Genomic DNA, 18,077 nt, shown 5'->3' on the forward strand with positions numbered 1-18,077 from the left:
AAAATGCAGAGTGTTAAACTATTGGTTTGTATGGGTCTCAATATGCTGCGAAAAAATACAGACTGAGAAACCAGGAGACCTGACTCTAAGTTGTCCTCTCTGTGTGATCTTGGACACATCACTTAAGGTACAGAGTATAAAGAGTGTGGATGCTGGAGGTCTGGTTCTTTCATTAACCCCATAGTGATTAACTGCCTTGGGCAACTTACAATTCTGAGTCTGTTTCCTCATCTATAAAGTGATAACAACAACAACCTCATAAGTTTGTTTTAAAGGGGGGTACTTTACATCTTATTTATGTAAAGTACCTAGTAAGGTATTTGGTATATAAGATGCCTCAATGAATAGTGGCCACTTTAAAAAGAGTTAGAAAGAGAAACGCACCTGTTAGGATTGGGGAGTAAATACAAAAATGCAAATGAAATCATTGTAAATTATAGGTAGGATGACTTAGACCAAAATCTCTTAGCTGTCATGTCTGTGTATTCTCACAGCATTATTAAGGTCCATACAAACTAACAGTTTAGGCACTCTACAGTTTATAAAACAGTTGCACAGCCATTTATGCATTTGATGTTCACATCTGCCTTATGACATAGGTACTATTTTATCCATCTTCACAACAGAGTACCACTCAAATGTTAATCGTTGTTATAATTTTTACAAATGTGTGTGCTTTGTGGGAAGAGATCCTTGCTTAGCTCAGTACATACCATGTTTGGATCTAGTACAGAAGGCCATAAACCCAAATACTAAGCTATTAAATTAGTCCCAGAAGCAATTCCCAGAGGTGAGCATGGCAGACTTAAGCAAGAAATAAACAGACTGCAAAGTAACAATATGAATATAGTTTGCTAAATTTGTTAAAAACCAAAGTCTCATTACAGCCACATCTGCAGGCATTCTATAAATATTCAAGAATTTTTTAAAATGTAGAAGTTATTTTACTGTTCTATAAAAATTCACATATTCCCATCTAAGGTATTTTGTTGATAATTTGCTGCTAAGGTTTCCTTGCCATGGGAGTGTGGTAGAAAAAAAGAGGGGGTATAAACATCTCTGGGACTACCCTTAGAATTTGCCATTGGGAAGGTAGAGCAGTCATGAGGATGTGTCCTGCAGACCTTCATATACAAGGGGTATGAAAGACCAAGCACCCCAGCCGCTGTGCTCTGAAATCCACTGCTACTGTTGTGTTTGCCCTGAGGCCATGCTTCCCATAGGCTGCCCCCAGTCTTACTACCCAAACCACAGGGATATTAAGGCAGACCAGGTCCTGGGACATAGGAGTCTCCTCTGGTAGCTGACTTTGACTCGAGGATTCCCCTTTGGCGAACCTTCCTTAAATCAGGTGGCAATTTTTAGGTCACTTCCACCCAACTTTCTCCTCCCTCTCTCTAGATCAGACTTACATCGCCTTCTGATGGCTCTCCTAGCCTTCCCTGGCTCCCTCTCTATTTTCTCTCTCAAGCATTTCCCCAAATAAAATACTAGCTTCTTTAGTCCTCTCTTACCATCTGCGTCTTGGAAGACCCTAGGTTTCACAGAATGTGATTAACTAAGATCCACAGGTTCTTTGGCTGTTTCATGGACTCAGTGCTTTGACCTGTACTTTCCTAATGTGGCCAGGGCCTTAGCGAGTAAAAAGGAAAGGAAGGTAGAGGATTAGGGTGCTGAAGGAGGCTAAACAAAGGCCAGGACACCTGTTTAGGACACTCTTGTATTAGTAATATTTAAAGTCTGCTGTTTCCTCATCTCTGAATGCTCCTGTGCCTAATTCCAAGCAAGGGAAACAGCTGTGGAGTTTTTCATTCTCTTTCAAATGTAGATCATTGTATTTCATTACATTCCTCCTTGCACTCCCAAAGGATAGCTTCTGCCTACAGGAGATAGAGCTTGCTTTCTTGTGCTGGGCAGCCTCTTGGCCATGGCAGTTGAAGAATTAAGAAATACAAGGCACCCTCCCCTGCTACTGAGGCAACGGAGCACAACAGGTGCTCACTGAGGCATTGCTTACCTGGCCTTTGGCTGGGTCTTCTTTGCAGCTGCCTCGCTGGCTTTCACTGGCTCAGGAAGCTTTGTAGGAATGGGAGAGTTCTATACAATTGAAAGAAAAATTTAAAAAGAACATCATATATTTCTTTGTAGAAGAATGACCACCATGATTAGGCTGATGGAAATACGTGTTAGGTTTTCCAGAGTGGCTTCTAGACCCTGATCTCTGGTAGAGAGAAGGGAAGTTTACCAAAAGCATATCCCACTAGACTCAGCCCCAGTCAGGGGGACAAAGTATCTGAGAAGAGGACAGAGCAACCCCCCTGCAGCACATTCCCCTGCCATCATTCTCAGCCTTTTTTTAAAAAAATATATGTTTTTATTGATTTTTAGAGAGACAGAGAGAGGGATAGAGAGATAGAAACGTCGATAAGAGAGAGACCCGTCAGCAATCAGCTGCCTCCAGCATACACCCCCACTGGGGATTGAGCCTGCAACCCAGGCATGTGCCCTGACCTGGAATCGAACCCACCATCTCTTGGTTCCTGGGTTGGATGCTCAACCACTGAGCCATGCCAGCCGGGCCATTCTCAACCTTTTGTATGGCTAAGGTCACTGGGGTTTGATGTCAGTACCCTTCTCTCCCTAAAGCACAGCTTAGAAGTGAGGTTATGATAGGAATGAAAAGAGATGTCTGTAACCTATATTACTATTTTAAATTTTTAAAAAATATTTTTATTGATTTCAGAGAGGAAGAGAGAGAGATAGAAACATCAATAATGACAGAGAATCATTGATTGGCTGCATCCTGCATGCCCCACACTGGGGATTCAGCCCGTAACCCGGGTATGTGCCCTGACTAGGAATCAAACTGTGACTTCCTGGTTGATGCTCAAGCACTGAGCCACACCGGCTGGGCTTTATTACTATTTAAGTTCTCAGCTAGATATTAGAGAAGTCAGAACTGACTAGTGTGCCCAACCTTCTAGTTAGAATTCTGGGAGAAAACCACAGCCACAGTGTGTCTAGTTGCTGAGCCAGCACCTCTTTCTGGCACATGAGGCACTATTCAGTCCACAAGCCACAATGAACTCCTCGAGCTTGGATTCTGCACCATCCATCCAACACCGTCTCTCCAGGGAGCACTAGCTGTCCCTCACCACAAGACCACTGTTTACCACTGCTGAGCAAGCATCAGATGACTTGAGACTTCTGAAGCTAACTTACACACGTTAAGTGCCCAGCCTGTTTTGTCCTCCGGACAGAAAGTGTAGTGTCAGTCACAGGTGACTGACATGACGCTTAACGTATTAAAAACTGGTTACAAATCTGAATGCTTCCAATTATATTTCATATTATTAAACTTTATGAATGGGAAAATGGGGTAGTGAAAGAAAACACGGTCATGTTAGATTACTGTACAGTATCCCGTTTATTCTGGGAAACATGGCAAACAAAATACTAGTAATGAACCTGGCTTTTAAGAGGATGTCTCATTTCCTTCACATTTTTAGATGGGGGGAATTTCTGCAGAAAATGTCTCCTAGCTTCTCTTTCACCCACCAAGTGTTCCTTTCCCAAGGGAGAAGGTGTAACTTATTTTACTGGTAAGACTATGAGAAAAAGGTGAGCTTGTTTGGCTCCCTATGCTCTCTCTCCTTTAGGGAAGAGCCTGTCTCTCAAGAATCGGGTGCTCACTGCTTAGTCAGAGGCTCTTATGTTAGGGAACTGGTCAAGCTATGTTCTCAGACTCAATCTTATTAGTGATAAAGCCAATATTCTGAGCTCCATCTGAATGACTGCCACATCTGATCCAAATGTGGGAGTGAAAGTGGAATGTTATTTATCAGCTCCCAAAATGACATTAGAAGTTCATTATTGGAGAAGCAGGCAAGAAATTTTCAGATCAGAACTTGAGACGGCATCCATTAGTACAATATTCAAGAAAGTTGATTCGTACTATGACCAGATAAATATGCCAAGACTGTAATAAAAAGGGTGTTTTCAAGAACTATACTCTGATACTGAGAATGCAGAGTTTAGGATTAAAAGTGTAGAAAACATTCTGATGTGTGGGGAGAGGGGAGAGGAAAAGGAGTGTGAATCACAGGTGGCCAACAGCAGAAGCAAAATCAAGCAAGTTCTGCTGCAGGGAAGGAGAAAAGGGACAAGGGGCTTCAGTTCCAATTGGTGTGGCAGCATGTCCAGGCCTCGTCTCGGGAAAGCAGCTGCCTAACCATCTCTAGGTAAATACAATAAGCTCTTAGTGAACTGTGAAAATCAACAAGACCATAGTTTGGTCAATCTTCACCCAAAGTGTTCAACTCGATCCCTAGGGTTTTTTGTTTTTCCCCAGTGTAATTACCTCAGTTTTATAATTAAATTCTATGGGATAAATGGATTCTGTTTTATAGCAATTGCTTCCTAGCAACTTGCTTGAATGAGCCCTACTAGATAAAGCAAGGGACATCTATATTCATTAAACAGCTGATTAACACCCCAAGAATTCTAGATGACAATTAATAATGTTTACTTCCCTTAAAAAGCACCTTTCACATACCTGAACATTTGGAATCGGGCATTCTTTCTTGAGTAGTTTAAATGAGAAGTAGGAGACCTGGTAAATATCCGGCCTTTTGTCAGGGTCTGGTTCCAACATATACCCTAAGAAAAACAAATGTTACCTCATTTAATAATATCCTAACAGTTATTACATTAGCTAGGAAACAATCTTTTTTCCTCATTAAAGTCCAATTTGTCCTTTCCTCCCTTCTCAGAAAGGGAAGTTCGCACTTTCCTAAAATTTTAAATATCTACAAGAAAACAACAAAGTTTTAAAATTATAACAAAGATACTTGAAGTTCACACTCTGTGTTCTGCACAATAGGGACTCAAATTCTCAATATGAAAGTTACTACCTTCATATTCTGGGACCTAGGAAGTTACATGGTCTTGCTTCTGACCTCCTTAGTTCATATGATCTTGCTAAACTAGTGATTATCTTGATAACTATAACCAAAACTTAAATTTCATAAACTTATTATTTTTTTGTTGGAGATCTAAGCTAGTTTCAAGACAAAGAAATCCAAAAATTACAAATACATCTCTACTTTTATCATGATCTGTAGATCACTTGTCTGTTTCTAGCTGCCCTTTCAGAAACTGGAAAAATCCTCAGGGGAAAAAAATCTTTAAGACACACAAACACACACTCACATATACAGTACATACAAACAATAATGCAAGGCCATTTATTGCTTAAGAAATCAAATGAATGGTTTAGATACTAAGTTCCAAAAAAATTGATCAGGCTGCAGTCTTGTGAAGGGCTTGAAGAAGAGGCAGGTCCTTGAAGGCAGGGAAGAATTTAGTCAGTCAGGGTAAAGCAGAGAAAAAGACATTCCAGATGAGAGAATAGTCTGAGCAAAGATGAACTTGGAGAAAGTAAAAAATGCCTTGCTACAAGGAAATAGAGGAGCCAGAAGGCCAGGGCATAGATTTTCTTGTCAGAGAGTACAGGCAAATTAGGCTGGGTGGGTGGGATGGGACCAGAGTATGAAGGATCTTTAATGCCAAACTAAGAGTATGAGCCCTACTGTGGCCATGAAGTTACTGAATAGGCACATGATAGGGTGGTATTTTACAAGATTAATCTTGTGGTGAAGGTGTGTTTGATTGACTGAAGAAAGAGGGGGAGGCTATGGGCAATCCACTACTAAAGGCATGAGCTGACAGAGCTTGTACTGTACATAGAGTGGGACCGCGGTTCTCAAAGTTAATTCACTCCCCAAGGCTGTTCAAGAAGCGATGTGTTCGAAAACTGAATCATTTTTTCCCATTAGAAATAATGTAAGTTGAATTAATCTGTTCCAGACCCCCAAATGATTCCCTGTCTTAACCTTTTTTATATATAGTACATGTCTAATGTACTGTTTAATCTTTAACAAACATTTCTTTTCTTAAATTTATTGAACCACCCCTACCAGCCTTAAATGAATCACTTTCAGCACTCATTTCACAGGTGCACCCTCTTTGCTTTTTCACATCTCATTGCCTCGGAAATGCTATCACTGAAATGCGGTCACCAGCTAACTGCTTTTTCTTTATCCAAATCAACAACAGTTTTTCTACCTCTTCAACTGTCTGTGATCTTTGTTTTGTGAGCAGTTTCACACCTTTAGCAACATCAGCATTGGGATGGCCTCTTTATGTTTTAAAATTGTGCTAATCGTCCATTTCACCAGCAACAAAAGCAACACACACACACACACACACACACACACACACACACACACACACACACAATATTCACAGCACAATTTCCTGAGATGTTTAACAATGCAGGTTTAGTGGTTTAGAAATAAACTGACTCACATTCTCTCCTTTGTTTGTGGCCTGAGAGATGCTTTTTGTCATGCAGATGTATCAGCACGAAAGGGTTGTCAGGTAGAGAACTGAAGTTATGTTCAAAAACGGAGACATTTTTTCCATGAACAACTTGGTCAAAAACCAGAATTTTTTGAGATGGGAGATGTTCGAGAACTGAGGATTTACTGTGCTATTGTTTCAGCAATGAGAATGGAGAGAACAAAATGATGATGGGAAACGCCAAAGAAAGAACCTAATGCCATTTAGGAAATACTCCCTCTCTCTGGGTAGGCAAATCCAAAGAGAACCTTAAATTTTAGTCATCTAGGCTTTAGTGGCGACACCATTAATAGAAATTGAAAAGAGAGGGGAACCTTGAATTGGTAGTAAAAGGGGGTGGGGGAATGGCAATAAATTTAATTTTAGACTTATCAGTTTAGGGTGACAAAAGAACCATCAAAAAGTTTGTAAACTGAAATAAATTAGAGTTTAGTAAAGATGTCATTCATAGAGTTGTTTTTCCTAATATGAATTTTCTGCACAAATGTTAAAAAGAAAAAAATGAGTTACAAAAAAATCCAATCATTCTAGCATCAAATTGGGACATTTTCTCGTATTTCCTTCCAATCTCATTTAAATAACTGCAATTCTAGAACAGACATAACACTTTACCTCTGAAAACAATCTAATAACCATTAAATGCCACATCCCATTCCTTTAAATAATACCCTCCTTCACTTTTTTGTCAATAAATGGAAGAGGCTGATTGATAAAATTGGCATAATGGAATAAAGTCACTTAAAAACTATGTTAACTTGGATAAATTACCTATACTTTTCTCATTTGCATAAAATGGAGATAATTACATTTATTGTATAAGGTTTTAAGAATTAAATGAAGTATAAACTATATAAAAGTAGGCCCTCAAAAAATGTCAGATGCTTCGCCCACATTGGCTTCTATTTTCTTCAGAGCATCCCCACTTAGGACCCAAACTGGGTTGCTCAGGATTTATAATCCATAATGGTTAAAATTTAGATGCTACATGTGCTCACTGATATAAAAAGATAATAAAAATAATCTGTTTCTTTAGCTTTTTAGTACAGAGGCTTATGCAAAGATTATTTGGTCTACCATCTGGTTAATGAACATTAGTACATATGCTTACTCCGACAATGCAAAAAAGTGGGGGATTTAAAAAACATTTAAAGCACTGAGTTTAAATACTTGTTATCAAAATCCAGTGATTAACCTAAATTAGAGGAAAAACCTAGTTCCATAGAGTTATACAGTCTTAATTATATATTCACTCCAGCCAATGCACCGCAATCATTATTTGAATTGCTTCCAGTTTTGCAAAGATGAATTTCTCATCACTTGATGACTCAGCTGGACTCCATTGGTACCAGAGCCTATAAAACAGACTACAAGAGAACAGAGCAGTACTATATTGCTCAAAGTACAGTTAGGATTTCTGCTCAGGTGGCTGGCTTAGGTGTAAAACAGAGTTTAGATTTCTAGCAAAAAACAACAAACCACCACTCTCACTGGTTACTGTTATATTATGTTTGAGTGACCAACCATTATCAACTGAATTCTTTATCTTTGCATCCAACCCACCAATCCCTTTACCCTCCAATTCATTCCTAGAGATTAACGATAAAAATATAAAACTAGAAACTTGAATACTTACTAATTAAGCAGTGCATGTCTTGGGAATATCTAGAGTTATCAGGAATTGTGAAGTTTCCATCACATATTGCCACTTGACTCTCCCCAAATGGCAAAGTGAAGTAGCATAATTTATACAATAAACATCCAAGAGCCTAAAAAAAATAAAGAAAGCAGATTGCTACTAGTAGTGTATTTACCATAACTATAAATGGGTCTACTGAGAAATACATTTACTAGCAGATATAAAAATTATATACTATTAACCTACTAAAAATTTGAATTTAGAGCCCAACACCACTATTAAGCTGCTGAGTTACATTATTTCTACTATCATTACCAAATTGAGCTCTAATAAAGAACAAGTATTTCAGCTGTTTTGCTCTTAAGAACTAGTATCACATATGTGACAACCATCTAAATAATGGGCAGGTCACCTGAATAATTCTCACAGAGCTCTCAAGTCATTTTCTTTCACATGCTTAAAGAAGCAATGGTTGGTCACCTCGGGTTAAGAATAACCTCGAGAGATAAGTAGACGACAAGTTGTCACAGTGGCCACCCTTGCTATGGCAGTCTGGATTAAACTAGGAGATTACAGCCAAGACCGCTGATATCTGAGATGTGGATAGGTTAGTTGACACCTACCCAAATGTCTGCCTTCGTAGTGATGATTTTGCCACTGTACAGGTTGACCATTTCTGGTGCTCGATAGGACAGCGTTGTGTATCTACAATCAAAAGATTCATTTTTTGTTAAACATGTCAATGATGTAAAGACCAGGGGTAGCAGAAATACTTCATATATAAGCTCCCTGGGAGCAATCTGCAGAAGAGAGTATGAAATATTAGTGCAGATAAAATAAAAGGCTGTCCTTGGTACACACCCGTGGCCCTCTAGCAGCAGTCCTGCTCAAGAGCATGTGGGGACCCAGACACTGTGGCATTAAATAAACTCCAAAAGCAATTTTTCTTGGGTCCTCAAATAACAAAATTTTCTCCTATAAATCCCTGTTGTTTGATATTATGTTTTGCTGGTATGTTTTTAAAAACAGTAATCCCTTTTAATGTGACTTGACACAGAAATATAATACTGGCTAGTACGCTGGAGAACAGCAGAAAATGGGCCCTGGCTGGGGTGGGAGGTGGTTGGATCTTTGTGGGTGGATTAGGGTTGAAACAACAGTGACTTGTGCTGCTTGAGTCTCTAGAGCCCAGAGGGTACTGTGGTTTAGGTGTTCATTAGGGTCTTGGACCACAAGTTTTCCTGCCCCAGGCTTCATTGCCAGGGTTGTGATGCAGGAAAGGAAAGAAAGGATCAGGATATGAGTGGGCATGCTAGACTGCTGATTTATTAGTAGTAGTAATAGTGAGTGCTGTTGCCTGTAAAAATCCAACACTTTGGACAACAGGAAAAATGGGTCAGGTTCTTACTGGAGTCACATATCCAAAGAAGCTTTTCCTCATGAATGTCAGTGACTCAATATCCGTAGAGACTTCAATAGCCCTACTCAGCCCTCCATATACTGCAGGTGAGCTCCTTATAAGAAGAAAGGAATACAAAGCAAGTTAGGGTTCAGTAAAAGTGTACCCAACGGACTAATAACATCACGGATGTTTTATTTCTAAGATGTGTGTACTATTCAGCTTTTTAAGGGCAATATGACATAAATAAAAATATCTATATAAAATCATCATAGGCCCATTGCTAAAGTGTATCAGAGTCTTCATTTTACTCTATTAATCAATAATTATAAACCCCCTCCAAAATCTCCACTTAAAATCAAACAAGCCAACTACCAACATAATTTTCTAAGAAGAGGAACAAACTGACTAGCATCATTGCCATCCCACCCTGACCTTCTCATCCATACGCTGAAAGCTGCTGATCTCCAAGAAAGAATGAAAATCTTACTTCTTAATCTCATCTTCTACTGCATTCACTCCTTCAGTTTGTGGATTCTGGAATTTGTTGGTGGCGCTTCCAAAGTCACACAAGACGTAGTGGCCTCGGTCATGCAAGAGGATATTTTCAACCTGAAAAACATTCCCCAACCATCCATTCCAAGATGTCATTTGTAATGTGTGTGAAATTTTGGATCTCATTAACATAAATAATATTATTTTATCTATGATAATCCCATTACTGTGCACCCTCTAAGTATATCAACAGGGGTCATCCCACCAAATGGAATAAAACAAGACATACAGCAACAGGGGAAAATGAGAGTGGAGAGGGCAAAAAGAGGCAACTCCACATGGGGAAGCAGGAGCCTCAGTTTTCTATTTCCAGGCTCATTTCTCACCTCTGCAGAAACAGTCCTTATATTTTCAAGCCTTTGCATCTTTTAAACACACACACACACACACACACACACACACACACACACACACACACATTTTTAATTGATTTCAGAGAGGAAGGGAAAGGGAGAGAGAGATAGAAACATCAATGATGAGAATCACCAATCAGCTGCCTCCTGCACGCCCCACACCAGGGATGGAGCCCATACCTGTGCATGTGCCCTAACTGGGAATCAAACCATGACCTTCCTGGTTCATATGCTGACACTCAACCACTGAGACACACCAGCTGGGCAAACCTTTGTATCTTTTGTCATGTTCTTCTATCAGTCTTGAATGCTGTCTCTGATTCCCCACTTTTACCCAGCTACCAAAATCCCATTCCTCTTTCAAACTCGTTTAAATGCTGCCTCTTCTTTGAAGCCTTCTTCAGGCCCCCACTCAGACAAATATCACTTCTTCCCTATGTTCCTTCAGTACTTTGTTCTTCCTGATATCAATTATTTCATTTGGGCCTTGTAAAAACATACATCAATTTCTTTACTACAAGAGATTAGAATTTTCAGAATTAATAAATATTTGCTATATTTTAGTTAATTCTCAAAGTGATTAAAGAGCTATGGGAAAATGTACAGTATTATCCTTGTCTTTTTATAGATGAATTCTTTGGGCAGTTCTGGATAGAATGGAACTTACAAAGTCTAGAACCTAGTAAAATTCTGATATCAAAGGAGTCTGTCAGTGAAATAACTCCAAAAACCACGAGCACTAATGTACTCAAGACATATTAATTTTTGGTATAGGTAAATTTGAGACAGCATAAGGACCTGAGCCAGGAGCCCGAGAATACCAGATGGCCAGAAGAAAAACCACATAGCTGGAGAGACCCTACTGCCAGAACCCCAAGGATGCCAAAAGGCCAGATAAGTTCATACAAGAATGTCACACACACACCCCAAAAAAGATCACCACTCCTCCACTGTGGCAGGAACAGCGCTGTGCTGGTCACTGGTACTGCAAAGAAAACTGGAAACATGGGACTGAGAACATTATGGGCTGGCGCTCTTATGAATGGGGAGATGAGATAAAGCTGGGCCTTGGAGGAGTGAAGGCCTTAGAAAAGTGAAACTAGTAATAGGAACAAAGGCACAGAGGCAGGCATGATAATAACAATGGTATCAGCAGCTAATAGCACTATGTGCTGGACACTGCGCCGTGCACTTTACCTATAGTATTTCATGAAATTCTTACAAAGCCTTTTTGTCCCCACTTAGATGAGAAATGGGATCCATTTCTAACATACCTGAGGTCACAAGACTGGAAGAGCAGGATTGGACTCAGGCTGCCTGACTGCTGGGACTACACCATCACCCACTGCACTGATGTGTATTATGCAATTACGAAATATGGGCAGTTCGGACTGGAGAAAGAAGGGCGCAGAAGGAGAGAAGACCAAAGAAGCAGACAGAGGGCAAAGTGAAGAAGGCCACTAGGGAACCACTCAACATTTTAACAGTCAGCAGCAGGTGAAAAGAAGTGTTTTAGGAAAGCTGGCATGGTGATAGAGGAGGGAGAAAAAGAAAGGAGACAGTGAGGTGCAATTGTCCAGGTGTGAGGTGAATACAGCCAGGTCTAGACTAGGGACAGGAGGGATTAAATGAGATTAGGAAGGAAGAGAACCAACTGGATATTGACACTCATCTTTTGAAAGCTTGGGAGACTTTTTATAGTGACTTTGTTTTTGACAATGTCCCTTTTAGGATGTAAGCCTAACATTGGTTACCATTGCTTACAATCCTCAAGTCATTCAGCTATCTGAGAGTTTAATACACTGACCTTACTTCCCAACCCATTGGCTTAAGAGTGTTATTAAAGTCATCACTCCCAAACTCTGATTATAGCTTTAGCCAAAATGCCTGGAAAGCCACCTCCTACTGACCTCTTCATCTTGACATTATTTCAAACAGATATGGCATTCAGGCATTTCAGTCATAGGATTTATTACCACTGGAAATTCTGGAGGATTAGATGAATGCAGATTTTCAAACCTGTGATTCTAAAAATAGGACAAGAATCTTCAGCCTATTATACTTCATGAGATCCAAATCTCTTTTCTGACAAGACATGCATGACTTTTTAATCTGGATGCATTTAAGTCTTAATCCTTTCCCCCTTTTCTTAAGCGCTGAGAAAAACACCATAGTACAGTAAAGCAAAACCAAACAAACAAAATCCAAAATGGAAGTAAAAAAAACCCTCAGCCTCTGTTTTGATTTGGTCACTGAATTAACTGTGCAGGTCACAACCTTTCTGGACAGAGGTCACCTGATTGGTCAAAGGAGAGGGCTGGCTTTAGGGGACCTTCCCAGGCTTATGATCCCATGATCTGTAATAATAACCTCTATCTTTCCTCAGAGAAATAAAAATTTTAAAATGGGGGAAGTAATTAAAATGTTAAAATAACATATTTGAGGAAGGATCTTCAATAAAAAACAGAACTGTTTCAGTTATTTTTAGAACATAAGCTGCTTAAGGACCAGGGCCGATTTCAGTGTATTTCCTATGTGTAATGTGAAAGAAAGACCAGGCGGAACAAGGGGTTTTCTCAGTTCTGCATGTGAACAAGCAGAGCCCCACACGGGGTGGTACTGACTCAACCAGGGGTCCACAGATGTCCTGGCCTGTGCTCTCTCCTGTGTCCCTTTACTTTTATTCACAGTGGTGTCTCTTCACCAAATGGAAATCCTGCTCGCAGAGAAGCAACCAGAAGACCAGCAAAGAGCACTTCCCCTGGGCAGCAGGAGAATAATGAACTTCTTGGCTCTGCTACCACTAGGTCTGCAGTGGCTGGTTCCGCAGTGACAAAGAGCTCCGAGTAGCGAAGGCTATGTGATAAATGACACAGTCAGGGCAAACAAGACATAGCCAAGGCAAACAAGAGGTATATGGGGACTTCACTCACGGCATAGGAAGCTGGCAGTGTGGCAGGCAAATGCGACTGCCCACCACGCACATACTAGTAGGAATCAACAAAATCTAACATGCTAATGAAAGCACCAATTTAAGATTTGGGGAGCTGTAAAAAGTTTCAATCAAAACAACCAGGAGTCAATGACTAAAATCAACAGCAACAGGACTCCTCTAGAACAATCATAATCGGGAATTCTCCCACGGACCCTATTTACATTCCCTATTCCTCCCAAGGTAGAGGAGAAAGGGAAACAAAGTTCCCTGGACCACTACTGGCCACCTGGCAGCAAGCCTGATGGTCTTCAATACTGATGAAAGCGCATCTACACAGCCCAACTCTGCTCCCAGGAACACTGAGGAAGGGACACGGCTGAGGGAGGGCAGGCTGGGAACGAGTGGGGCAGCCTCTGGATCAGGCCGAGGCCTCGCCCTCCGATTCCAGTTGGCTCCATGTTCTTCTGCTGAGACTTCTCACGGGCTGTTCAGTGCACTGAAGGAAGGGTCTGGGGCTCTAGCTGCCTGAGCCCAAGCACTGACCTACTCTGTGTACCTTAAGTCCCATCACTGACACTTACCTACCACCTCACAGCAGCACTGTGAACAGGGCGTTAATATGCTGGGAATGTGCAAACTGGGTAGGTTATTCACAGGTATAAAATAATTATCATTTTGGCCTCATTTAATCCAATAAATGTTTACAAAGTCAAAATAAAGGAAGATTTTGTTTAAGAATAGCACTCTCTAAAGGATGCTTGAGGGCCCCCTCTTCTTGCTCTCATCTCCATACCCTCTCTGGGCTTACTGTGCAAGGGATGTGCCTGGACAGTGACATGCATGCTCTCATTAACCTTACAACCCTAACAAAGCTGGCACTGTTGTCTCCACTTCAGGGAGGGAACCGAGGCTCATGGCTAAGTGTTTATAGGAGTAACCAACAGCCTGAGGAGCAGGTAGAGAACGATTTCACAGAGGGCAAGGGAGGAGACAGTCACAAAGGAGTCAAAGGCCACAGGAGGAGAATAAGACAGGGACTGAGAAGTGTTCTTTGCATCTGGCAATATGAAGGACGCTGCCATGTTCATCTCTCACAGCACTTACAATTCGGTACAAGTCACACTGCGAGTGCTACAAAATCCAAGTTCCGATGTGAAATTGAACCTCATCTGACACAGGAGAAAATGGGGCTCCAGAGAGGCTGGGGTTCCCATACTCACAGACCAGGGCTGGTGCTGCTCAGCCATGCTTCTCCCCTATTTTTTGCCCCTCACAAACTCTTCTCCAAGGTACGCAGCAGGAACAAAGGGCAGTTCCTAAAGCATTGGTACTATTTATTTCAAAAGATATGCTAACAGGTCTAAGGATTTCACTCATCAGTAAAATATCAATACATAGAGTGTGGCCTCTAGCTTGGTGTGCAACCTGCCATGCACCTCTCCATCCTCAAAGCCTTGTGGTTCCCTTCTCTAGGCAGACCTCAAGCTCCACTCTCTGCCTGAAATGTCCTTCATCCTCTCTGTGACCATCCATATCCCACTAGTACTTCAAAATCCCGCTTTTCTAGAAGATTCCAACCACCATTTCCCTGATCTCACTATCTGATCATATATTAAGCCACTTGATTTTCATCTATTCATCACTTGGTTCTATAAAGTTTTGTATTTCACCTATTTCTGTTTCAAATCTAAATATTTCATTTATGTCCTATCACCAATACTTTAAAAATCTTGACAGTAGGAACCATATTATATCTGTACAGAATTATGTACTCATACTATGCTATGCTCATAATACTTACTGAGATGTATTCTTTTTCTATTCAGAAAAAGGGCTGACTGTAGGCAGAGGTACATGAAGAAGGCTATCTAAGGCTTTGGAGGTATATATGTACGGTATCTTCCTGAAAGCTAACTTTAGTACAGAAATGATAGTATGTATGCACCACTTCACGCCCACTATGAATGGCTAAAATAAAAAAGGACAATAACAAATATTGGTGAGGATGTGGAGAAATTAGAACCCTCATGTATTGCTGATGGAATGTAAAATAGTGCAGCCACTGTGGAAGATAGTTTGGCAATTTGTCAAAAAGTTAAACATATTTACCACATGACCTGGCAATTCCACATAGGTATACACCCAAGAGCACTAAAAACGTATACCTACATAAAAACTAGCACATGGTTGTTCATTGTAGCTTTAGTCATAATAGCCAAAGTAGAAACAATTCAAATGTCCCTCAACGGATCAATGAATAAGAAAAATGTGGTATATCCACACCATGAAATATTCTGCTTTGAAAAGGAAAGATGTACTGCTACATGCTACAACATAGATGAACCTTGAAAACATTATTCTAGGTGAAAGAAGTCAGACACAAGAGGTCATATACTGCATGAGTCCATTTACATGAAATGTCCAGAACAGGCAATAGAAAATAGATTAGTGGTTACCCAGGGTTAGAGGATCAGGAAATGAAGAGTGATTGCTAATGGATGCAGGATTTCTTTCTGGGGTGATGAAATGTTCTGAAATCAGATAGTGAGGACGATTGCACAGCCTTGTAAATGAACTAAATTGTACACTTTCTTTTTTGAATTGTACACTTTACAAGAGTGAGTTTTATGGTATGTGAATGATGTCTCAATTTTTAAAAAAGAGCCCAAACATAAATGCTAGTATACTGCTGAATATACAAAAGAATATACTTTAGAATATAAACCACATGAGGTGCTTATTAAGATATGAATTCCTGGGCCTCCCTGACACTGCTACCAAAATTACAGCCCAATAGATTCAGTGTGGAACCCAGCAGCCTGCATTTAACAAGCGCACTAGGGAATGCTGATGTAAGTTATTAGCCATGAAGCACATTTCTCAAAACATGGGTATAATAAAAAGAAGCTGCAATTTAGAATCAGAAGAATTGTACTCAAATTCTGGTACTGTTCCTAGTTATATGACCTTAGGCAAGTCATAAAACCTCTCTGCTCCTCTCTACATAAAGTGTCGAGTAGAGTATGGCACACAGTTGGTGCTCCATAAATGCTAGCCAATTCTATTCAACAAACATTGTGAAGCGACTACAGCGTGAAAGGCCTGGTGCAAGCAGATGGTAATTAGTAGGACAAATTTTTAAAGTAATAAATTAATAGATTTTGCAAAATAGGAAATAGACTTTAAAGACCAAGCATCATTGTTTATAAACTATTTAAATTAAATATAACTTTTCATGACCCGGGAAAAGTGAATATGGCAGTATATCAAGAAAAATAAAAACAATGTGTGCTCAAGCATTTGATGATTATGAAGAATTTCTGAAAACTACTTAATAAAACTGATATCTGTACTACACTGTTGTATCTTTTCTTTCTTTGCATTTTCTTTCCCCAAGAAGAATGAAAGCTCAGAATTTGGAACCATGCCTCACACTTCTCTCATACCCCTAGTGTCTACCCCATCCCTGGGGCAGATAGAAAATACTCTGTAAGAACAAACACTTAATTAAATAGGTGGTCTGTTACCTTTAGGTCACGGTGAATAATAGGAGTTTTGCACTGATGGAGGCGGGCAACAGCTTCACAGGTGTCACAAAATATCTGGAGCACTTCATTCTCTGTAAAACCTGTTTGCAGGCGTTGGTTCATCAGGTTGACCACCTGGCCTCCTGAGAGGGGTGTAGAGGAAAAGAGAGGTTATAAACATTCAGGCTCATCACTTACCCAAGAGAATAAATGACTCTCCACAAAGCAGTAACCTGGACAGACATGATTACTTGGCTCAACAGACTAGTTGTGCCAGGACTAAAACCCAGCTGTCTTGATTTACAACCTGGAATTTGTGGTTTTTTTTTTTTTTAACAATCTGGTGCTTTCTCCAATGTGTCAAAAACTGTTTCTTAAAAAAAAAAAAAAAAAAAAAAAAAAAAAAACCTGTTTCTTGCCCTGGCTGGTTTCTCAGTGGTTAGGACATAGGCCATGGACGGAAGAATCACAGGTTTGATTCCTGGCCAAGGGCACATACCTCGGCTGCAGATTGATCCCTGGCCCTGGTCGGGATGTGAGCAGGAGGCAACCAATCAATGTTTCTCTCTCACGTCAATGTTTCTCTCTCTCTCCCCCTCCTCTCCCTCTCTTCCACTCTCTCTAGAAAATCAATGGAAAAAATATCCTTTGGTGAGGATTAAAAATCAAAAAACAGTTTGCTTATTCCATTATGTACCCCAGACATGAGCTGCCCTCATTATGGCTTCAAGATTAGTAATAGAGCTGACAATATGGTCCTGCTCTAGTTGCCTGGTTATACTGTCCCTGCTTTGTCTGAAACAAGACCACAGGTTCAACTTGCCGTATCTTTTAGTAAGAATCCAATTGCATAATAAACCTCAGGAGAAGAAAAGAAGACAGCTTTTATAGTCTGTATTTCAGGAACAGCCTGGTCTTCCTGTCTTCACTACTTGCCGCCTAATCTGTAGAAATGCTACGCCAACATTTAATCTCCAGGACCAAAAGCCTAATGGCTTCATTTACAAAATTAACCAGATCCCTGAATGCTCCTACTGCCTCATCTCTAAACGTTTTACTGTCCAAAAAGGATTGGGCAGGAGGAAACAAACTGTCAAGTTCAAATTTGGTAGTATTTTTAAAAATCAGGTTAATAGTAAAGGCTGAAATTATCAGTTAACATCACATTTTGGGGATAAACAACATACTTAGTTTATGGACATTATCTTAAAGCAAGGAAAATGTTAGTGGAAGTAAGGGCGACTACATA

General features: G+C 40.2%; 1 protein-coding gene across 5 annotated transcripts in view; it reads right to left on the bottom strand.

The window, feature by feature from the left end:
• Positions 1–18,077, bottom strand: part of AAK1 (AP2 associated kinase 1) — a 139,506-nt gene that overhangs the window by 46,874 nt on the left and 74,555 nt on the right. For all 5 annotated transcript variants that reach the window (XM_079792780.1, XM_079792778.1, XM_079792779.1 and 2 more), the window contains exons 5-10: positions 16,829–16,971; positions 9,949–10,070; positions 8,683–8,764; positions 8,057–8,189; positions 4,556–4,659; positions 2,018–2,097 (exon numbers count right to left, since the gene is read on the bottom strand). In XM_079792780.1, coding sequence (XP_079648906.1) covers positions 2,018–2,097; positions 4,556–4,659; positions 8,057–8,189; positions 8,683–8,764; positions 9,949–10,070; positions 16,829–16,971 — 664 coding nt within the window. The remainder of the gene's footprint in view (positions 1–2,017; positions 2,098–4,555; positions 4,660–8,056; positions 8,190–8,682; positions 8,765–9,948; positions 10,071–16,828; positions 16,972–18,077) is intronic.

This window comes from Cnephaeus nilssonii (genome assembly GCF_951640355.1).
Source record: "Cnephaeus nilssonii genome assembly, chromosome: 15".
Classification (NCBI taxonomy): domain Eukaryota; kingdom Metazoa; phylum Chordata; class Mammalia; order Chiroptera; family Vespertilionidae; genus Cnephaeus; species Cnephaeus nilssonii.